Source organism: Lepus europaeus, chromosome 5 (assembly GCF_033115175.1).
Source record: "Lepus europaeus isolate LE1 chromosome 5, mLepTim1.pri, whole genome shotgun sequence".
Classification (NCBI taxonomy): Eukaryota; Metazoa; Chordata; class Mammalia; order Lagomorpha; family Leporidae; genus Lepus; species Lepus europaeus.
In genome coordinates this window covers 8,224,321-8,247,649 of record NC_084831.1, presented here as the reverse complement: position 1 = coordinate 8,247,649, position 23,329 = coordinate 8,224,321, and the positions used below count along the sequence as shown (strand labels likewise).

General features: G+C 60.8%; 1 protein-coding gene across 1 annotated transcript in view; it reads right to left on the bottom strand.

Annotated features, from left to right (window-relative positions):
• The window catches only part of TNFRSF8 (TNF receptor superfamily member 8), a 61,432-nt gene extending 38,619 nt beyond the window's left edge, over positions 1–22,813 (bottom strand). Inside the window, exons 1-2 of the mRNA XM_062193856.1 lie at positions 22,751–22,813; positions 8,900–8,987 (exon numbers count right to left, since the gene is read on the bottom strand). Of these exons, the coding sequence (XP_062049840.1) occupies positions 8,900–8,987; positions 22,751–22,813 (151 nt within the window). The remainder of the gene's footprint in view (positions 1–8,899; positions 8,988–22,750) is intronic.
• Between the last annotated feature and the right edge of the window lie 516 nt (positions 22,814–23,329).

The window sequence follows — 23,329 nt, the reverse complement described above, 5'->3', positions numbered from 1 at the left end:
CCACACAACATCCATTAACCAAGAGCTCAAAGGCGTCCATCGGTGTGAGACTTGGGCCATGGAAACATTCACCAGGGGGCCAGCGTAACGGCGCAGTGGGTGCAGCCGCCGCCTGCAACCCAGCATCCGATTCTGCAGCTCCAGTTAGAACCCCGGCCACTTTGCTTCCGATCCAGCCCCCGCTAATGCGTCTAGGAACGCAGCAGAAGATGGCCCAAGTGCTTGGGCCCTGCACCCACACGGGAGACCCGGATGCAGTTCCTGGCTCCTGGCATCTGGCCATTGGGGTCATTTAGGGAATGAACCAGTGACTGGAAGATGTCTCGCTCACTCTTTCACTTTGCCTTTCAAATAAATCTTTGAGGGTGGGGGCAGCACTGCGGTGTAGAGGGTAAAGCCACCACCTGCAGTGCTGGCATCCCATATGGGCGCCGTTTCTAGTCCCGGCTGCTCCACTTCCGATCCAGCTCTCTGCTGTGGCCCGGGAAAGCAGTGGAAGATGGCCGAGGTCCTTGGGCCCCTGCATCCAATTGGGAGACCCAGAGGAAGCTCCTGGCTCCTGGCTTCGGATCAGTGCATCTCCAGCCATTGCAGCCATCTGGGGAGTGAACCAGCAGATGGAAGACCTCTCTCTCTTTCAATCTCTGTCTCTCTCTCTCTCTGCCCCCCAACCCTATAATTCTGCCTTAAAAAAAAAAAAAAAAGACTGCCTTGGTTGGTGCAATTATGTTCCCAGAGTTCCCGGTTCTTCAGGGGTGGATTAACTGGCTGAGATCACTGCTTACAAAAGTAACTTGAACTTGAACTTGACACAGCCTAGGCAGAGAAAGAGAGTTTACGCTTTTGTATTTTAATTCAACTTTCCCACAAACTCATGTTTGGAGATGGGGCCTTTAAGAGGTGATCAGGTCACAGTGGAGTTGGCAGGTGGACCTTAACCCGGCACCCCGTGTCCTTGTGGAATGGGAGATCTGGACACAGGGACACAGACAGCACGGGAGCCCACCAGAGGACCGGAGCGGTGCTGCCACGAGCCAGAAACGACCAGAAGCTCGGAGGAGAGCCAGATCTTCCCCAAGAGCCTTCAGAGGGTGCACAACCCTGCCAAGACCTTGAGAACTGTTGGTCTGAGCCCTCTGCCGGCCCCAGGGGCTGTGTGGCCTCGCCGCCCTCCACCTGCACCCGTGTCGGAATGCCTGACCCCACGCCACCCTCTCTCTGGGTCCCTTTCCTGTCCCTTCTCAGCACCAGCACCTGTCCCACGGCAGGTGACACACTAGAGGCTGAGTGGCGGGGACGGGGTGGCACTGGTTTTTCACTCGGGTCATGGATGTCCCAGGTGACGACGAAGGCCCTGTCCCCGTGGCCCTGAGCTCTAGCCTGGGGACAAGCGACAACCAGGGAAGAGAGAAATGCGCAAGTGGGTTTCTAGGGTGGATCTGAACTCTTAAGACGACAGAGCAGGGGCCATGAATGGGAAAGCAGAGCATGTGCGGGGCACGGCCTCACTGCCCCAAGGGACAGAAGGTGGCAGCCATGCTGTGCGCTGGAGGGAGAGCACGCCAGGCAGGGGACTCCCACCTAGGGAAGGAACAGGTAGGAGCTAAGGTCGGGGGAGCAAAGGTGTGAAGGCCAGGGCTCCGTCACTTCCTTGGTCTTTTCCCGTTCTGCAGGTAGCTTTTCCTGCTGAGCACCCATCCTACCACCAGAAACCTGTTGGGGGTCTTCTCGGGGCTGGTCCCCAAGACCTTTCTGCCTTCCAGGCCTCCGGCCCACCCCCAGGCCCAGGGTCCGACAGCTTCGGCTAGGTGTCCGGCAACCGAGTCCAGCCGCTCTTGGCCAGGAACTCCTGCCCAGACAGCCACTCGGCCCGGAGCCTGGTCACCAGCCCCTCCCTCGTCCGTCCCCATCACGCCCTCAGCTCTGAGCCCAGCCCCACCGGGCTGCTTCCAGATTGGCCCATCCGTGCCTACCTCTGGGCTTCACAGACTCCCTGTCCCTACCCTGAGCACCTGCTCTCCCCCCGGCCAGGTCAGCTCCTGACCACCCTCAGGGCTCCTCTGGACGCCAACATGAGGAGTTAGAAGGCTAAGAGGCAGCTAGGTCAGGTCCCTGTCAGCCTGAGAAAGGGGGGAGAGCCCCTTTAACAGCAAAGTGCTTACTTCTTCCCACAGGCTGCCCTCAGCTGTACTTAGTTCTATCTTGAGAGCAGGCTAGTGGGATTACCAATTCCAGCCCGCGGATGGGTTTTTTTAGCCCTGCCTCTGATTGGCCATTATCCCAGCCCTCTGGTTGGCTGGTTGTTATTCAAGCCCTCTGGTTGGTCGTTATCCCAGCCCTCAGAGTAGCTGTGACTCTGCTCCTCCCCGACTGGTTAAATCTAGGTGGCCACTTCTGTGCACACAAGCCAGTATCCAGAGCCAGCGTTGTGGCACAGCATGTTAAGCCACTGCCTGCAACGCTGCTGTCCCATTTGGGCAGCGGTTCAAGTCCCAGCTGCTCCACTTCTGATCCAGCCCCCTGCTAATGGCCTGGGAAAGCAGCAGAAGATGGCGCAAGTGCTTGGAGCCCTGCACCCACGTGGGAGACCTGGAAGAAGCTCCTGGCTTCAGCCTGGCTCAGCCTTGGCCACTGCTGAGCAGTGAACCAGTGGGGTGGGTGCGTGTGTGTGTGTCTCCCTCTCTGCCTGTAGCTCTGACTTCCAAATAAATAAATCAGTCTTTACAAAGAAATTTTAAAAGGCCAGTATCCGCAGGCTTCCTGGGCGACTCCCTCAGAGCCCCACTCCCGGGGGCTGCGGCAGGAGGTTTCTTGCTTTGAATAATCTCGCTTTGCTCACTGTCTTCGTGGAAGCTCTGACACGAGAGGAGAACCGAGACCGCCTTCATCGTCCCGTAACACCACCTCCTCAAGGCTCCCCTGGTTGCCCCAACTAGGTCAGACGTCCCAGGAGTGTCTCTCCAGGGCTCCGAAGCATACCCCAGATCCTCACAGACATGCGGCTCACTTTGGAGGTCTCCTTCTTGGAGGACGGCTCCCCGCCCACCCCTTGGCCCTAGCCCTGGTCCAGGGCAAAAGGGACCCCCGGATTCCTCAAGCCACCCGATGCTTGCTTTCTCCTCTTTGGAGCTGGGGGCTGGCAGATGCTTACCCAGCATCCCTTCCGGTGCCCCAGGAGAGACCTACAGACTAGACTGGGAGTACCATGGGGCAGCCCAGCTTGGCCAGGGGTAGGGAGGGCAGGGCAGGGCGCCCGTGTAGGGAGAAAGAGAACACCATAGGCGGAGGACACTGGGTGATGCTCTCGTGTGAAGGCGTCCCCGAGTTCCTGTGCTGAGATGGAGTCCCCAGAGCAAAGTGATGGGTCGTGGGAGGGATTCTTACAGTAAGGGCTCTGCCCCAGCATGGGATGGGTTTGTAATAAAACGGAGTTCACGCCACCCTCACTCTCGCCTGCCACCACGGGCCGCGAGGCCAAAACACCCTTGATCTGGGAGTTCCCAGCCTCCAGAACCAGGAGAAACCAACATTTATTTCTTTAGAGATGGGACATCCTGCGACAGCAGCACAAGACAGACAGGTGGGGTGGGGGGGGGACTGCCTGGCTCAGCCAACTTTCCTGGGTCCTGTGTTCGGACCTCATGAGGCCCACCTGGGCTCCGGGACTGACGCCCTCCTGCGGGAGCTGCTGCCAGCCCCGCCCAGCTCCCACATGGGCAGCAGCCTCTCCGTACTGCACGGCTTCCCAGAGGCCCCCAGCCAGCTCCGCCAGCACAGGGCAGCCCACAGCAGCAGGGGTCCCAGCAGCCCCAGCACCCCGCCAGCAGCCCCCAGCACTCCGCCAGCAGCCCCCAGCACCCCGCCAGCAGCCCCCAGCAACCCCCAGCAGCCCCAGCGTCCCTGCGGTCCCCGGCCACCACCACGGCTGTCTGTCCCGCGTGTCGCCGCCCTACTTCCCCCTCGGTCACCCTCCAGCTGACCTCCTCCTGGGCCCGTGTGCCTGTCTGTCATGGCTGCCAAAATGAGCGCTGTGGGGCGAGCGTGAACCCCAGGAGCTCGTGTGCTGGAAACATCACCCCCAAACCGCGCGGACGGACTTGCCGTCGGAGCCATCGGGCGTCACGAGGGCTTGATGGAGTCACAAGGACACCAGCGGCCTGTGGAGAAGGGGCGGCGCCCCGCGCTGGGGGCTTGCTCCACCTCGCGTGGAGGACACGCGAGTGCCGGCAGCGCGGGCTCCCCAGCGCCCCAAATAAACCAATGAGACAAATAGACCTCTCCTCTAAAACTCACGCGGTCCCGCAGTTGCGGAAGGACGGATGGGGGTGCACACCAGCTGTTTGGGCCTCCCCCCGCTCCGAGCTCCCACCCCTCCCCTCTGACCTTGTCTTGGTGGAGCTCTCTGCAGTGTCACATAAACCTAAGTTTGTCACCTCCCCTACTGCTGGGTAAGCTCCTGGGAGCCAGGACCTTGTCCTCCTCACCCGTGTATACAACAGGAGCTCAATAAGTGCTTGCTGCGCCAGTCCTAATTCCTTCTCTCCCCCTCCATGCCTTCCCCCGTCACACACTCACTCACACTTCTTCCGACACAGAAATCCCTGGTGGATATTTCAGGCTGAGATACAGACAAGAGTGGGCAGGAGAGAGGGGCTGGTGGGAGGAAGCTGCGAGGGGACCGCGGGAACCTGGGCCGCTGGGCTGGGGAAGGGCGTGCTGGGACAACACAGCCACGTTCGGGCATTCGTCCGTCACCCACAACCGGGGTGCGAACCGGCGGTGTGCTCAGGCCGGGATCTTCTGGAAGACAGACATCGGACAGTACGGACAAGCAGACCACGGGTCAGGAAAGTGGGACTGGGGAGGCCCCGCAGGCCCACGGCAAAGGCGCTACAGCGGGGCTGGGGTCAAGGGACTCAGGGTATGGTTAATTCAAGCCCAGGGAATGCATCCTACAGAGAGAGGGTCAGGGATAGGGGGAGGGAGAGGGGGGAGGGGGCTGAGTGAGGAGGGAGACTGGCACCCCCGACAGCTGCCCAGGGCAGGAGGGATGGTGGAGGGTGAGGGTCAGCCCGGGTGGCAGCTGTCATGCTGAGTGGGCCCACGTGAGGGGCTGGGCTTTGTCCAAGACCACTGGAGCAGGAGGAGCCCACCGAGAGCCCTCCCCGCCCACTGTCACAGCCGTTGGAGAAACCCCAGCTCCTGGGACACAAGGAGATGCCCCTGCCTGGCGCCCCAACTAGCCCGGCTCCCTGCTGCACACTCAGCCTGGCCACACGTCGAACCTGGCCGCACTGCAGGGGAGACCCCTTCCTGTGGGGAGCAAGAGCCCTGGCACAAAGGGGAGGTGGAAGAGCTGGGCTCCTGCCCACCCCCAGTGCAGTGCCCTGGGGGCCAGATCCAAACACAGGAGGAGCTCGGGCCTCTGCAGCAGACAACTCGCTCTAGCCCCGGCTCACTGCACCACGGCGCCAGCCCCAGCCTGGCCGATCCAGCTCCCCGCTAACGTGGCACCGTGGTGGGCACACAGCAGGCTGCGTCATGCTGTGTTTACCAGGCGGGGGGGGGGGAGCACCCTGTCACTGGGGGTGGGGGCCGAGGGCTGGGGAGCAGCTGTCAGACATGCTGAGGAAGCAGGACAGGCTGGGTGACATCCACGCATCTGGGTCCCAAAGGTCCTCCAGCTTCCTTCCTCCGCCGCCTGCCCACGCGTGCGCCCTGCCACACAGCTGCGCTGACAGCAGACAGCGGCCGGCAAATGTCAGAAATTCCCCTCCCGAGACGGAGGGAGGGGTTTTTGAGGGGTTTTCATTTCTCCTCTCTGCTTGCCCAGCAGCCCCCAGGGACTAAATCTCCAGCAAAATGCCCCGCCCACCACATCAGCATGGGCGTGGCCCTGGAGCCAAGGGGGAGGAGCCCCTCCCCCTAAGTCACAGCTTTTTTTTTTTAAAGAGTTTATTCTAGATTTGAACCCAAGACTAACATTCTTTTTTTTTTTTTTTTTTGATAGGCAAAGTGGATAGTGAGAGAGAGAGAGACAGAGAGAAAGGTCTTCCTTTTTGCCGTTGGTTCACCCTCCAATGGCCGCTGCGGCCGGCGCATCATGCTAATCCGAAGCCAGGAGCCAGGTGCTTCCCTTGGTCTCCCATGTGGGTGCAGGGCCCAAGGACTTGGGCCATCCTCCACTGCCTTCCCGGGCCACAGCAGAGAGCTGGCCTGGAAGAGGGGCAACCGAGATAGAATCCAGCGCCCCAACCGGGACTAGAACCCAGTGTGCCGGCGCCGCAAGGTGGAGGATTAGCCTGTTAAGCCACGGCGCCGGCAAGTCACAGCTTTTTTTTTTTTTTTTTTTTTTTTGACAGGCAGAGTGGACAGTGAGAGAGAGAGAGAGAAAGGTCTTCCCTTACCATTGGTTCACCCTCCAATGGCCGCTGCGGCCGGCGCACCGCGCTGATCCAAAGCCAGGAGCCAGGTGCTTCTGGTCTCCCATGGGGAGCAGGACCCAAGGACCCGGGCCATCCTCCACTGTATTCCCGGGCCACAGCAGAGAGCTGGCCTAGAAGAGGGGCAACCGGGACAGAATCTGGCGCCCCGACCGGGACTAGAACCCGGTGTGCCGGCGCCTTAGGCGGAGGATTAGCCTAGTGAGCCACAGCGCAGGCCAAGTCACAGCTTCTAAGTGGAGGGAGCCTGGGCCTGGGACATCCATCTCCCCTCTCTGCACCCCCCCCCCCGTCCTGGCGCTGCCAAGCTGGGGGTAAAGGAGCCAGAGGAGGACTGTCTTGCTCCTCACGGCTGCGACTGTGGGGTCCACAAAGAGTCACGGGGAGGGGGGTGAAAACCCCAACAAGAGGCCCCCAGGAGAACCCTGTGGGAAGCAGCCCCAGCAGCAGCCAGGGAGGGCTCCCTGGAGGAAGGGGTGCTGAGATTGCAGCAGGTAGGGATGACAGGGGAGGGCACCTGGGGGCGGGGGGGGGCGGGGGGGCGTGTCTAAAGGGCCAGAGACTTGAAAGCACACAGAAGGTGCAGAGGACATCATGTACACAAGTTCCCATAGAACGGGCAAGGTAAGGGGGCCTGCACCGTAAAGCTGCCGTAGCCAGTCCTGGCATCCCACACGGGCGCCAGTTCAAGTCCTGGCTGCTCCACTTCTGATCCAGCCCCCTGCTAATGTGTTGGGAAAGCAGCAGATGGCCCAAGTGCTTGGGCCCCTGCACCCATGTGGGAAACCTGAAAGAAGCTCCAGGCTCCTGGCTTCAGCCTGGCCCAGCCTTGGCCATCGCAGCCGTTTGTAGACGGAAGATTTCTCTCTCTCTTCCCCCGGCCCCGCCCCTCTCAGTTCCTCCCTCTTTCTCTGTAACTCTGACTTTCAAATAAACAAATAAAAAAATATATCAAGAGAAAAGAGAAAGACCAGAAAGGGAAAAAGTGACCTTGTTATTATAAGAATGAGATTTATTTGTTGGCGGGATGGATGGACGGTCGGAGGAGGAGTGAAGGGCTAGAAGGTGGATGGACAGACCAGCAGACAAATGGATGAGAGGTGGGAGGGAGGAGGAAGATGGGGAGGGGGAGGGAGAGGGGAGGGGGATAGGGAGCGGACAAGGTGATGGGAGGAGGACAGTGCTACGGGCTGGACTGTGTGAGCCCAAGATTCCTGTGTTGAAACCCTCATATTTGGAGACAGGACTTTTACGAGACAGCTGACGTTCAGTGACGTCTGAGAGGAGCAGTGGCCTCCCTTCGTGAAGGGGGTGGGGGGAGGATAGAGTCCCCATCGCAAGAAGGCCGCCGCCTACGGTCCAGGAGGGCAGCTTCCCCCACGAGCTGAACCCTGCGGGCAACTTGACTGTGGACCCTGTAGCTTCCAGAACCGTGAGCAAACAGACGTCTGTCATCTGCGCAGTCTACGGCAGCCAGAGGTGAGTGACACACACAGGGGATGGATGGCTGGGGGCCGGAGGGGAGGGAGAGTGGAGGGCGGACAGCAGGTGCACAGGTGGGGGGGGGCACTGCGGTCCCCAGCCCGGAAGCAAGGCGACCCACCTGACACGTCTGTCAGAATCCACACTAAAGCATAAAATACAGTTCTGTCCCCCCCTCCCTTCAGTGGCTACTCTGAATCATTGTTGGAAACAGAAAATATCAAAAATAGCAAATTCTTTCCCTAAGTGTCTCCCTCTGTCCGTCTGAGCCTCACGAGGGTGTTCAGTGGCCACAGGTCTGGGAACACCTGACGAGGGTTCCCGCAATGACCCCGGGTTTCTCGGCCTGCCCTCCCTCACCAGGAAGCCCTCCAGACAACACTCGCCCACATCCAGCGATGCCCACATGCAGCGACTCCCCGCCCTCCCCCCCCCCCCCCGCTGGCAGAGTGACGTGTGCTCCCCTGCCATGACCTCTGTTCTGGAGCTCGGAGACCACACAGTGGCTTTGTCTCATGCCCCAGCTGGCAGAGGCCTCTGGATGGGCTGTGGGGCCCCTGAGGGACTGCCCGCCCCCCACTCGAGATGCCCACCGCCCCGGGATGAAGATGTGGACCGGAGCTGCCAAGGGCTTCAAGGCCCCAGAAACGAGGGGCTGCTGGGGTCCACTCCAGCCCCGGCCAGCTCTGCAACCCTGTGCCAATGCTTTACCCTTGCTGAGCCCGCTAGCTTCATAGCAAAGGCAGAACAAGGTGAGCGCCGGGACCGTCTCGGGCTGCCATGCAGGAAGTGGCCGGTAAGGGGCAGCCCTGAGTCACAAACCCACAGAATGGGTTCTTCTCGCCGTGGCAGCCGACCCAGTCCCCCATTCTGCCTTCAGCGACCCGCAGCCGAGGGCCACAGTCGGCAGCTCTGGCTTTCCTCCTCGCCAGCCCCCCCAGGGGCTGCTGTCCCCTGCCCACGGCCCAGCTCACCCGAGGGGCAGCGGTAGCAGCACTGGCCGGCAGCCTTGTCGTAGTAGCGTCCGGGGTCTCTGGCACAGGCGTCCTGGAGGGTGCGATCCTGGGGGTCAGAGAAGAGGGTGAGGCCGGGCAGAGCCAACAGAGGTCGCCCTTCAGCCACTCCACTCCCGGGAGCCCTGGGTCTGCTCGCGGCCAAGGCTGGGCCTGAGACCCAGCCTCACAACGCAGAACCAGGACAAGGGGTGGGCGTGTGGCACAGCAGTTAAGATGCAGATGGGCCGCCCAAGGCCATATCAGAGGCCCAGGTTCAAGTCCAGCTCTGCTTCTGACTCCGGTTTCCCGCTGGTGCACACCCTGGAAGGCGGCAGGGATGGCTCAAGTGCTTGGGTCCCTGCCACCTGCGTGGGAGACCCGGATGGAGCCCCCAGTTCCTGGCTTCAGCCTGGCTGCTTTGGGCATTTGGGGAGTGAGCCAGTGGATGGAATTAATGACCCCGTCTCTGTTTCTCTGCCTTTCAAATAAAATGAAAATAAACTCACAGCAACATATTTAAAAATCAGGATGAGAACTTCCGGGTGCATTCCTTCCTCCCCAAAATGCTCCATGGGGGAGAAGGGGGGAGGGCAACTCCAGCCCCCACCCCAACGCTGGGCGTCCCCGGCCTCTCTCCTCCCCCACACCCGCAGCAAACTCTCTCGGCCCCCTCAGCTTTCCCCCTCCGCCTTCCCCGGGGTTCACCACGGAGTCGCCCCCCGATGAGCTCGGCTGCTGGGGCCGAACCCCTACAGACGGCGCCCAGCGTGGGCGCGGGGAGAAGGTGCCGGGCAAGCAGGAGGGCGCCACCACGCCGCCCCCTCCTCCCTGTCTCAGCTGGCCCTGGTTACAATGGTGCACAGCTCACCAACATCCCCTTGGGGTTAGCGCCCTTTATATTTGAGTGCTGTTTAAGCCACGTCTGTCCACCCAGCGTGTCCATGTGACCTGCCGGGGGCTGTGGTCTGACCTTTGCTGCCAAGTCCCCTCCTTGTGTATGGGGGGAAGCACGGGGCCAGGCTGGTTTTTTCAGGAATGTGCACTTGGAACAAACTCCCCGCTGTGTCCCCGGGGCTCTCTGGAAGTCAAGCTCCACGGTTAGGAAGAGGCTAAGAGAGGAAATCTCATGTTACAGAGGAGGAATGCAGCCCAGAGAGGTGCAGCCACCTGCCTGAGGTCACACAGCAGCCAGGTGCAGAGAGGAGAGTTGAACTCACTGTGTCCCCAATTCTGTCCCTGTCTCTGGGCCACAGGATCATGCTTAACATACAGAAGCCCAGGTGCTAGGGCTGGTGCTGTGGTGTAGCTGGTTAAGCCTCCCCCTGTGATGCCAGCATCCCATATGGGTGCTGGTTCGAGACCCAGCTGCTCCACTTCTGATCCAGCTCCCTGCTAATCTGCCTGGGAAAGCAGCAGAATATGGCCCAAATCTTTGGGTCCCTGCACCCATGTGGGAGACCCGGATGGAGCTCTAGGCTCTGCTCCTGGCTTTGGCACAGCCCAACCCTGGCTGTTATGGCCATTTGGGGAGTGAACCAGCAGGTGGAAGATCTCTCTCTCTCTCTCTCTCTCTCTCTCCCTCCCCGCTCCTCCTCCTCTTCTCTCTCTGTAACTCTGCCTTTCAAATAAAAAAAAATCTTTAAAACAATAAAAAGCCCATGCGCCAAGGACACGACACCCTAAGGCCATCCTAACAAAAGTCCACGGTCTGAATCCAACCAGGGAGAAACACCAGACAAACAATGCAGGAAAGACAAGGAAGAGCCGAGGAATGTTCCAGAATGGGGGAGAGACATGAAGGCTGATGCTGCATCGGGGTGGGGGCAGCTACCAAGGAGCCTGGTGGGACAAGCGGTGAGCTCTGATGCTGAGTTCTGTGAGTGGCATTGATGACTTATTTACATAACAGAAGCAAGCAGGCTGAAATTTTCAGGGGCGAAGGGTCCAAACGTCTGCAACTAACCCGCAAATGGCTCTACGAAAGAAAACAGCAGTGCGTGTATGCATGGAGAGAGAGAGCGAGCAAGTGATCAAAACCGCACCTGTAACAGCCAGGCGGTGTCGGTGTGCATCCACAGCTGGCCCCCAGAGGGCGCTCTTCCCACTGCCAGACTCAAAGCTGAGTCCATTTTCCATGTCGTGCTTACTGGTCAGGCCACAGGTCTCGCCAGCTGTTCCCAGACATGTGGGTGGGGGCCCGGCTCACCCCTCCCCTAGCACCCAGCCCCTGCAGCTGGCCTTTCCCAGCAGACACGGCAGGGTTTCTTTGGCCTGTGATGTCATCACTTTACAAGAGCCCAGAAAGGGGGGTAGAGTCAAGGACCTGTGTGGCTGCAGAAGTGATGGGAATGGCAGCCCGAGACCCTGTTACCATGGAAACCAGGCTCCCAGAAGGCGGAGCCCAGCCCAAGGTGGGGTCCAGATTTGAGGCAAGGGTGGGGGTGTTGTGGTGCCACAGGTAAAGCCACCACTTGGGATGCCCACGCTCCACACCCGAGTGCCGGTTTAAGACCTGGCTGCTCCGCTTCCTCTGGCTCTGGGCTAATGCGCCTTCGAAGGCAGCAGGTGATGGCCCAAGTGCTTGAGTTCCTGCTACCCACGTGGGAGACCTGGGTGGAGCTCCTGCCTCCTGGCTTCGCCTGGTCCCACCCCAGCTGTTGCCGACGTTGGGGGAGTGAACCAACAGATGGAGGATATTCTCTCTCTCTCTCTCTCCTCTCTCCTCTCTCTTCTCTCAATCTTTCAAATAAATAAATATTTAAAAAGAAAAAAAGGATCTAGGGCCAGCACTGTGGTGCAGTGGGTTAAAAACCACAGCCTGCAGTGCCAGCATCCCATATGGGCGCCAGTTCTAGTCCTGGCTGCTCCACTTCTGATCCAGCTCCCTGCTAATGCACCTGGGAAAGCAGTGGAAGATGGCCCAAGTCTTTGAGCCCCTGCACCCACGTGGGAGACCCAGATGAGGCTCCCGGCTTCCTGGCTTCCACCTGGCCCAGCCCAATCGTCACAGCCATCTGGGGAGTGAACCAGCAAATGGAAGATCTCTCTCTCCTTTCCTCTTCCTCTCTGTAACTCTGCCTTTCAAATAAATAAAGCTTTAAAAAAAAAAAAAAAGGGTATTTGAGGCCAGGTCAGCCATCCCAACCATAGCACAGTGGCACCAAGCCCTCCCGGGCACCACGCAGCTGAACAGGACCCAGAACTGCCCCCAGGAACTGTGCCCCCTCCGTAGGGCACCCAGCCCGTCAAGTAGAGAAAGTTTTGCCCCAGGCTGCACTGCCTGTGGCCCTCGAAGCTGGCCTAGTCCCTGCCCCAGGCACAGCACCCCTGCCTCCTCCCCCACCTGCCACACTGCCCCTCGCTGCCCCCCACTCCCATCCCAGCTCCTGGGGAGAGGAAGTGGCAGCAGCCTTGGAGCAGCAGCAGCCCGGAGTCGGCCCCTCGGGATTTCAGGGGCCTGCATTCCCGAAGCCAGGAGCTCCTGCCGCTCCGGGGGAAGAGGGAGCCTGGGGGCTTCGCTCTGGGCCCTGCCTGGGAAGGCGCGGGGAGGGGGGAGAAGAGTGGGAGGGGGAAGCCCAGGCTGGAGGAGGAGCCTTTGGGTGGGGTTCCCCTGCCGGCTGGAGGCAGAGCAAGGTGTCCACGGGGAGCTGAGCTGTGCAGCCAGAGGTCTGTGGCCAGCCCTAGTGGCCCCACGGCCAAGAGAGAACGGCCTAGGCCTCAGCAGCTCTTGGCTATTTTCAGGTGGTTTGGTTTTCCCTGTAAGACCTGGTAAATTTCACTTTCAAAAATCCCCACCAGGTCTCCAATGAATGAGGGAAAGGAGCTGACCACACCTGTGCCGGCCAAGTCTGCAGCGGGGGCGGTGGGGCTGGCACAAACGCACATCCTCACCGGGCCCAGCGCTGCGCAGGGAACCCCCTCCCCCCCAGGGAGCCCCCCCCCGCACCCCGGAACATGGACACCTGCTGACTCAGGGGCGGTGCCTGGGACTTGCTCCTTCCTGGCCCCGCCCCGCCCCCATTGAATCAGTATCTGCACTGTCACAGATCCCCAGGGAGTCAGGTGCACGTCCGTTTGAAGAGTACGGATCTAAAGAAAGCATAAACGCCGCATTCTTTCACTTCCAGCAGGAAAAGTAATTCTAATAGCCAAATAGGATCGTCCCATTTTACAGACAGCACAACCGAGCCCCAGGGAAGAAATGTGCCCAGCACCGTGCGGCTCAGTAGTGTGCGGCCCCGCCCCGCCCTGCATGTGCTTCTCCAGGCTGTGACCCTCTCCCTGACCCCCAAAACTGCTTCCAAAAGGCTCCCTCCTCCCCGTCTCCCTCTGCCAGCAGCTTCCTCACACAGGATGATGGCCCCACCCCCAAACCTGTTCCCTCATGACATCAGGGGGGTAGCACGGTCCCAGGTCCCGGGGTGAGGATGGGGACTTTTCAGAGGCTGTCATTCTGCCAACCACACCCAGTTCCTCAGGGACCGTGGGACTACTAGTCACCTCCCAATCCTGGGGAGCTCCGAGCCCCTCTCTGCACCCAGGGCACTCACCTGAACTCCAGGTCGGGAGTCACCTGAAAGTGAAGTCGCCCCATCCCCCCCCAGACACACTCCCAGGTGCACAGCCTCTCCCTCAGCTGTCACACCCGGGAGCAGGAGCCAGACTTCCCCCCAGCTCCGCCCCCTGTTCAGGGGACACAGACGCAGCCAGAGGATGGAGCCGGAGCCCCTTGCCGGAACAGGTGTAGCGAGACACAGCACCATCCTTACCTGGTACCGCCCACGAGGGCTGGAAGAGGAGACGAGAAGGGGCTGGGGGCAGCAGGACAGCGACCTCAGCGACGACCACCCCCAACCCCAGACTCAACGCCCCTGTCACCTACAGGGCACAAGGGAGTTCAGGAAGCAGGTGCAGTAAAAATCCCTGATAACCGACCTTGAGACGGGAGACCACCCCATCCTGCATCATCTGGGTGGGCCCAGGGTAATCCCAGTCCTTAAAAACGCAAGAGGGCAGCAGATGCGAGATTCAGAGAGCCAGAGAGAGAGAGAGAGAGAGATGCGGTGCTGACGGAAGCAGGGTCGGGGGACGCCACGCGGCTGGCCCCGAAGGTGGAGGCAGGGGCACAAGCCAAGGCCCTGGGGCGGCCTCTGGGGCGAAGAAGAAAAAGGCATGGGAACGGGTTCTGTCCCGGAGCCTTCAGGAGGAACAACGCCTTGCCAACCACTCAGACTCGGAGGCTGCAGAACTGGGAAGGTGCTGGGCATGGCAGGGAAGACGCCCCGCTGAGTGCCTGGGTCAGCTCGCGCTCTGCTTCCCACTAAGCGGCAGGTGATGGCTCAAGGACGTCCTCCCTGCCACGCCGAGAGCCCTGCATGGGGTTCTGGGCTCCTGGCTTTGGCCTGGTCCAGCCCCAGCTGCTGCAGGATTTAGGGAGTGAATCAGGTGATGGAAGATCTCTCTCTCTCTCTCTCTCTCTCTCTCTCTTCCTCTTTCAAGCAAATAAAAAAAAAATTACAGAACCAAAAGATAATAATTTGAGTTATTTTAAGCCATTGTCTGTGGCGCTGGCAGCTACAACAGGAAAGTAAGCTCCCCTGAGAAGACAAAGAAGAGACCCAAAGCCCCAGCCCACGTGCCCAGCGTGAACCAGGCATGTGCTGGACACGGGGACAATGCACGGGGCGGGGGGGGGGGGGTCTCGATGCACAGGTGCCGGGAGCGCCCAGAACAGGCACTGGGCAGACACTAGGTGACCATCTGGAGAATGACTGATGGACGGGCAGACAGACGGACAGATGGCGATACCTGTAGACGAGAACAGGGAAACACTAGCAGCACTGGTGCAGCGCAGGACGTCGGCACCAGGATGGTGAGACAGGCAGAGAGGAGAGCGCGCAGGGCCGAGCGGTGGAGGCGGAGCCCTGCATTTACGCCTGGACGCCGAGAAGGCTTGGACAGGAGGAAGCGCGCTGTGGGCGGAGGGCCATGCAGGCAGCAGGCACGGCCGAGGCAGGGTGCCCCCGCAGGAAGGGCCGGGCCGCCGGGGGTCCGGGGGTCAGAGGGTGCGGGCAGGAGGACAGGAGGCCCAGGACTGTGGCCCTGGCGACACGTCTGTCCTTTACTGTCATCCCCCACAGAGCATTGCATCCCGCGCTGGCTCCACACTGTCAGCAGAGAGCGCAGCAAAACCCGACAGCGCAAGAACCACTGAGCTCCACGGAGGAGGTCTTCGCTTTAGGTCGCAGGCTTCTCCTCGCTCCCTGTCCAGGACCCGGCCGGGCGGGGGGAGGGGGACAGACAGACAAACTGCGTGTTGTTTCCCAAACTTCACCGGCCACAGCACCCTTCTCCCCGGAACTCCTCCTGCTCCCCGGAAGTGAGCGTGGGAAACGCTGCCTTTGGCAGTGGCGAGCCACTCAAGGTTTGAGAGCAGCGGTGGGGAACGCTCGGCCCGCGGGTCCTACGAGGCATCGTGGTCTGGCCACGCCAAGGCAGCTGCGGGCGGGACCTGGAACCCAAGGAACCAGCGGATCACGCCGTCGGGCCCGCGGATGACGCTGTAAGTCTCCAGACGGCCTGGGCAGAGAGGGGCTCCCAGCACTGCTCTCGAGCTGTTTCAGAGCGATGGGGAGAGTGGGTCAGTACCAGCACCGCCTGGCCCGAGTCCAGACTCGGCCCCGGCTCCGCCCTCCTCCCCCCTGCGCCTCCCTGCCCTGCAGAAATCCCGTGCCTGCCTCAGGAGCCGGTCAGTCGGGCTGCAGCCTTCTGGAAAGTTCTGGGGCTGCAGTACGTGTGGGAGGTGCACTCCCAGCTGTAGCTCAGATGTGGTAAAAACCACCCCAGAGGGGCGGGCGGGGTGGCACAGCGGGTGAGCCGCGGCCTGGGACTGCCTCCAAGCCAGCTTCCTGCTCGTGTGTGCCCTAGGCGTGGGCTCCTGGCTTCTGCCTGGCCCAGCCCTGACCATTGTGGCCATTTGGGGAGTGAACCAGCAGATGGAAGTCATCTCTCTCCCCATCTCAAATAAATAAAAACAAACTTTTTTTTTTTTTTGACAGGTAGAATGGACACTGAGAGAGAGAGAGACAGAGAGAAAGGTCTTCCTTTGCCGTTGGTTCACCCTCCAATGGCTGCTGTGGCCAGTGTGCTGCGGCCGGCACACCGCGCCAATCCGAAGCCAGGAGCCAAGTGCTTCTCCTGGTCTCCCATGGGGTGCAGGGCCCAAGCACTTGGGCCATCCTCCACTGCACTCCCGGGCCACAGCAGAGAGCTGGCCTGGAAGAGGGGCAACCGGAACAGAATCCGGCGCCCCGGCCGGCGCCGCGGCTCACTAGGCTAATCCTCCACCTTGCGGCGCCGGCACACCGGGTTCTAGTCCCGGTCGGGGCACCAATCCTGTCCCGGTTGCCCCTCTTCCAGGCCAGCTCTCTGCTGTGGCCAGGGAGTGCAGTGGAGGATGGCCCAAGTCCTTGGGCCCTGCACCCCATGGGAGACCAGGATAAACACCTGGCTCCTGCCATCGGATCAGCGCAGTGCGCCCGGCCGCAGCGCGCTACCGCGGTGGCCATTGGAGGGTGAACCAACGGCAAAAGGAAGACCTTTCTCTCTGTCTCTCTCTCACTGTCCACTCTGCCTGTCAAAAAAAAAAAAAAAAAAAAAAAGAGAATCCGGCGCCCCGACTGGCACTAGAACCCGGTGTGCCGGCGCCGCAAGGCGGAGGATTAGCCTAGTGAGCCGCGGCGCCGGCGAAAACAAACTTCTTTTTAAGAATATGGGAAATATTCCCCAGCAGCAACAGCCACAGAAAGCGTACCGGGGGTGGGGAACAGGAGGGGCTCCCGGTGCGGGCAGGGGGCGCCCTGGCCTCCCTCCCACAGGGCTGGTGTGTTTCCTGCCTGTGGGGAGGGCCCAGGGCCCAGACGCCCACCCCTGCAGAGGGAGAGAACTCTCCGCACAGCCGCTGGCCGTCTGGGAAGCCTGGGACCATTCCGGGGGGCGGTGCAGAGGCCACGCTGCCTGAAGTCACTACGAGACCAAGGTCAAGAGCAGGGTATGGGGGCTGGTGCTGTGGCCTAGAGGGTAAAGCCGCCTCCTGCAGTGCAGACATCCCATATGGACACTGGTTCGAGTCCTGGCTGCTCCACTTCTGATCCCACTCTCTGCTGTGGCCTGGGAAAGTAGTGGAGGATGGCCCAAGTGCTTGAGCTCCTGCACCTGCATGGGAGACCCAGAGGAAGCTCCTGGCTCCTGGCTCCAGATCGGCCCAGCTCTGGCTGTTGCGGCTATCTGAGGAGTGAACCAGCGGATGGAGGACCTTTCTCTCTCTCTCTCCTCTGCCTCTAACTCTGCCTTTCAAATAATAAATAAATAAATTTTAAAACAAAAAACAAAGAAGCAGGGTATGACCTTGGCTGACTCTAAAGTCCACACCCCGAGCAGATGATTTGTGTCCCCCAAAAAAGACCTTTGACGAGGGCGGTGGGCAGACTGAGGCAAGTGCAGGGAGTGGCGGGCAGAAGAATGAGCCCCCAGCAATGGCCGCATGCTGACCCCCAGAACCTGAGCTTGTGGGGTTAAGTGTAGGCTCCTGATTCAAGGTCATTATCCTGGTTCATCCACAGCCCCGGGGACCCAGTGGAATCGCAAAGGTGTGCACGGAGAGGGAGACTCCTGGAGTGTCAGAGCCAGAGAAGAGAGACCTGACGAGGGGCCAGCAGGCGGGGGAGCGGCCCAGCAGGGCCAGCAGTGGATGCTGGGAGAAGCAAGGAGGTGTGGCTTGCCCCGAGCCCCCAGGAAGAACCAGCCCTGCTGGCTCGTGCAAGGTTTCTCACACTTGTGGCTGTAGGAGACTCAGGTACAGGTGAAATTGAACTTGGGCTTTTCCCAAAAACACACATTCTATCCTTGACTTATCCTTGACTGGTTTTTCTCACCTCCCCAAAGGAAGCCACCAGCCAGCCAGGTGCTGCCCCCAGCCATGGACAGGGTCCCGGGTGCCCTCTGCCCTCTGCACTCACACCGGCCATCCACAGGCCCAGCCCCCACCTCCACCGGCCCCCCCTGGATTCCTGCACTTGTCAGCTTCCCTCTCCCACCCCTCGGCTGACCCATCCTATGACATCACTTCTCAGCCAGGAACCTCCCTCCCAGCCACAGGCCACAGAGGTCTGCGCCAGCCTCCCCTTCCCCTGCCTCCCTCGGGCCCCTCTCCCCGCCTCCCCGCTCTGCTCTGGCTGCCATACCCCTTGCTCCCCAGGACTTCTGCCCCTGGGCCTTCTGCTGGCTGCCTCTTGCCTTCTACTCTGAGTGGAGGCCATTGCTCCGAGGGGCTGTCCCGTTTCCCCCCACCTAGAGACACCTGTCTGTCTCATGCCACAGGCTGTACCGCCCCCACTGCGGTCAGCACACAGTGCGTGTCTGCTGCCCCCTGTCTCACAATGCCACGTAGTGGCACACAGTAGGTGCTCAACAAATGTTTGTGGAATGAACAAGTTGGCAATAACAGGATGACGAAGGGCTTCAGGCCCATGCCACCTGGGGAATCCATGTTGGGGGACCCGGGTATGACAGGTCCAGAGTCTTGGGAGCCCAGAGCAGTAGCTGCCACAGTGCTGAGCCATATTTGGGGGGGTGACTCATGTTCAGCATAGGGGAAGCTTTGAGGAGGCAGACTTCGGAGCACCGTGAAGATCTTTTTTTTTTTTTTTTTTTTTTTTGACAGGCAGAGTGGACACTGAGAGAGAGAGAGACAGAGAGAAAGGTCTTCCTTTGCCGTTGGTTCACCCTCCAATGGCTGCTGTGGCCAGTGTGCTGCGGCCAGCGCACCGCGCCAATCCGAAGCCAGGAGCCAGGTGCTTCTCCTGGTCTCCCATGGGGTGCAGGGCCCAAGCACGTGGGCCATCCTCCACTGCCCTCCTGGGCCACAGCAGAGAGCTGGACTGGAAGAGGAGCAACCAGGACAGAATCCAGTGCCCCAGCCAAGACTAGAACCCGGTGTGCTGGCGCTGCAAGGTGGAGGATTAGCCTAGTGAGCCGCGGCGCCGGCCTGAAGATCTAAACCTCGGGCAGCACGCACTGCCTTGGGAAGGAGTGAGCATCGTGTCGCAGGAGGCAGACAAGCAGGGGCTGAATGATTCCTGGGGAATGAAAGCCCCTGGAGCCACGCCCAGCCCAGCGCAGCTGCTCCGTGAGATCTGAGAGTGGATGAATGAATGAAAGTCCCGGAAGGACCCAGGCTCTCAGTGAGTAACTGGACCAGGTGGCGTACAGAAAGTCCCTCCCTGCCACAAAGGCCACTGAGAATGCCCAGTGGTTTTCCAATGCAGATTCCGGAACAAGGGCCCCGCCCCCACCCCAGCACCCCCTGGAAAAGAGAGGGGCCGGGAACTGGCATGGCCCGGGGCGGCCTTTTCTGATATTCTGCGTGCAGGGCTTAGGTCCGTCCAGGAAAAGGGCCCCCCCCCATCCCAGGGTCAGTGCCCAGGCCCCACAAGGCCCTGCTGGCCCAGGCCCCGCTGAACGAAGCCGCCCTGCGGCCGGTGTTCCACTGTGCACTCCTGAGCTGCGAGGGCGCACGAACCTGAGGGTGAATCACAAGTACTCAAGAAGCAAGAGATGAGTGGGAGCTGCAGAAACTTCCAGTAAACGCTGACCGCCTCCCAGCACTGGCTGCTCTCAGGCTGAGTAATGAGGCACCCTCCCGCCACGGGGCTCCCACTGCCCCGGCCCCACTCCGAGCAGAGCGCCCTTGACAGCAGGCCAGCGCCTCCTTCTCCTGCCTGCACCCATGGTCCCAGCCCCGGAAATGCCACCTTCCCAGGACTGGCCCAGCAAACCTCTCCTGCCCCCGCCGGGACCTGCGACCCCATGGCCCAGGCGCACTCCGCTCTGGGCAGAGCTAGCTTTTAACGTGGGGGCCCCGGTGGGTGTCCGGCCTGGTGGTTAAGACACCGATGAAGATGCCCACACCCCACGTTGGAGCATCTGCGGTTGATAGCTGGCTTCCGCTCCTGATCCCAGCTTCTTGCCAATGGAGGCCCTGGGAGGCAGTGGCTGGGGATGACTCTAGTGGTTGGGTCCCTGCACCGAGGTCCCAGCTCCAAGCTTGGGCCCGAGCCCAGCGCTGGCCATTGCAGGCATTTGAGCAATGAACAAGCAGATGGGCTCTCTGGCTGGCTGACTATCTCTAGCTGCCTCTCAAATGAAGTAATCAAGGAGAAAAAAGGTTTATTTTTAAGTGGGAGCCCCAGTGGGACGAATGACACACAGAGCTTCTCACTTACCCCAGCAGTTTCACCCTGGGGAACCCTCCTAGGCTGAGCCCGGCTGGAATTGGGGGGATGTGGATGTGCGAGGGGCTTGTGGCCTCGGTGCTAGGATGACATTGGGGGACCAAAGTCTGAAGTCTACCGAGGGGCTTGGCTTCCCCTCCCCCACCCCGAGCTCCTGGATGCAAAGATGGCGGTGAGGAACACGCCCTCCTCCCGCAGAGTGGCGGTGGGGCCATCGAGGGTCCTGTGACATAGCCCCTCTTGGGGAAGGCAGCGCTGGATGGCATCAGAGGCCTTTTCGCCCTGGGGTACCAGCTACACGCGACAGAGACTTGAAAATCCAGATGGAGACGACAAAACGATTCCACAGTCAAAGGCATACGAGCCCTGATTGGGATTTTTTTTTTTTTTTTTTTTTTAATGAGCATCCTAAGTCTTTACTGGGGAACCGGAGGAGGAAGCCAACTTGAGGGGCCAAAGGGAACCCCATGCTTGGCACCCAGCCCCTCCCCCTACTCAGAAAGACCCAGTGCCCAGGCATGAGATTGGAGAGATACTCAGTCTGGGAGGTGGAAGATGCAAATGAAGACAACAAGGATGTAGTCCTTTTCACTGGTTACACTGACAAAAATAAAAACCCTGATAAGATCAAAGTCGGTTAGGATGTGGGGAAGCTGCTACTCCCCTGGGCCGCCGGCGGGAGGGTGTTCTGTCCAGCCAGCCCCGTCGGCAGCCTGGGACCAGCGGCCTTCAAGGCGTTCGTGGGCAACATGGGTCAGGAAAACCCTGCGCGTGCATTTCGTTCCATTTTTCACAAACTTGTTGCAAGACCCTTGTAGGTGCTCCTCCGAGCGAGAAGCACGTCGTTGCCCCCAAACTCCCACGCCTATACACTGGGCCAGCCAGCAGGAAACTCAGCTAGGCACTGCTCTGCTTGTCAGAAGCCAATACAGCGTGGGGGCAGGCGCTGTGGCACAACAGGCTAAGCCTCTGCCTGTGACGCCGGCAACCCATATGGGCACCGGTTCGAGTCCCAGCTGCTCCACTTCTGATCCAGCTCCCTGTCAATGGCCTGGGAAAGCAGTGGAGGATGGCCCAAGTGCTTGGGGCCCTGTACCCACGTGGGAGACCCGGAAGAAGCTCCTGGCTCCTGGCTTCTGATCAGCCCAGCTCCAGCCCTGACAACTGGGGAGTGAACCAGTGGACGGAAGACCTCTCTCTCTCTTTCTGTCTCTTCCTCTCTCTGTAACTCTACCTCTCAAATAAATAAATAAATCTCATGAAGACGATGAAGAAGGAGGAGGAGGAGACTACACAGCACTTTAAAAGGTTGGCAGGATCCACAGCAAAGCTCCCCCGGCACAGGTACACATTGTAAAAGCCAAAGGACGCGCCACACACACCGTGGGGCACCTAACAGAGAACGCTCTACGTCCACAGTGTAAACACGGGCACGCCTCGGTAAAGCTGCACAAATCAATGGTGGTGACTATGCTTTCAAAGGAATCAGGAGAAGGTGTCAGGAGCCCGGGCGCTATCCGGAGCGTGTCTAGTTTTGCGGTGAGGATGTGTTCAGCTCATCCTTGTAGGATGAAGTACACAGAGTTTGCCGTTTATAACTGGGAGAGGGATTTCCAAGAAATGAAGTCCATGACCTTCAGCTGCCAGACACCAGCCCAGTCCCTCAAACCCCTCTCACATTCCTTCGCGTCTTCTCCAGGACACCCTGGCACTGGGAGCCCTTACCTTGCCCCAGGTGAGGGCTGGGAGAGCTGCAAGGGGGAATGTACCGCGGGCTGCTCCCCCTGCCCTCTGCCCTCGGTAACCCCGTTGGAGGCTGGATCCCTGCCTGACCCCCACCCCCACCCCGTCCCACCCATATCCTCTCTCCTCTGCCTCCCTCATCCCCCTGCCCCCAGGCTCAGACAGAGCGTGGAGCCCCAGGCCCTCGCCCCCCATCCGCACACTCCACAGGTATACCAGTACCGACTCTGGGTGTGGATGCAGGGGCCACACCTGATGGATCTGACTCCCCCTCCCCCACCAGTGCCACTGGCACATGCCCAGTTTCCCTAAAGCAGTTCCCAAATTCAGTTTTGGGGCTTCCCTGGACAGATGCCACCCCCAGCGCCCACGTCAGCACCACCCCTACCTCTCTCCAGGAGCCGGAGGCCCCCAGGGCGCTCTGTCCACACTGCTGGTTGGCCAGGCAGGATAGGAAAGCCAATCTGGCTGGTGCAGCGCGCTCACCCCTGCGTCTCCCGCACACCTCCTTCTGCCTCCCTTCCCAGGCCCCCCAGCAGAGGGGCCGAGTCCAGACACTGGCCCCTGCTGGCCACGGGAGACCGCAGCTGGCCTGCGCACAGACAAGCAGCAACTCTCTGGCTCCTAGGTGAGTCAGACCCGCGACCCGCGCGGGCGGGAGGAGGTGCGCGCACTGGCTCTCCAGGCAACCACCGCCCACCTGCGCCCCTGCCGGCGCCTTCGCCCCCTCACTCCAGGTGGGCGGGGAATGCCCTTGGGCCGCTGCCTCCTCCCCACGCCCCCCGCACCCCCTTACCTGCGGAAAGGCCCACAACGCCCCCAGGAGCAGCAGCCCCAGCGCGGCTCGGAGGGCGCGCATCCCGGCCGGCTGAGCGCGGAGCCCGCAGCCCGGGAAGCACGGCGCCCACGTGCAGACCGGGCGCTCTGAGCTGAGCGCGCGGGGACCTCGGGAGGTCGCTTTTAACGGCACGCGGTGCAGTCGCTTCCAGAGTGGCCGCTGCTTCAGCTGGGTTCCTCCCCGCCCCCACCACCGCGAGCCGCACAGCCTGACTGGTTCCAGGAACGCGGGGCTCCTCGCGGAGAAAAAAGGGGGCAAACACGTGCGGAGATGACTCAGGACGAGACACTCCCCTGGTCATTTGAATGGCCCGGCCCCGGAACTGACGAGCGTCCGTGGTCCTGGCTCCGAGGAGTCTGCTGCTGGCCCCAGCCGGCTGGGGTGCAGGAGGCAAGGGGCAGCTGACCCTGGGGGAGAGCGACTCTCAGGAGATCGGAGGCCCCCAGCCCCACCTCCACGCCAAGCAGGGTGAACCTGCAGCGGTTTCCTGCCCCTCGTGCCTTGAGTAGCCCCGGCCTTTCCCCGTGCCCTGCAGAT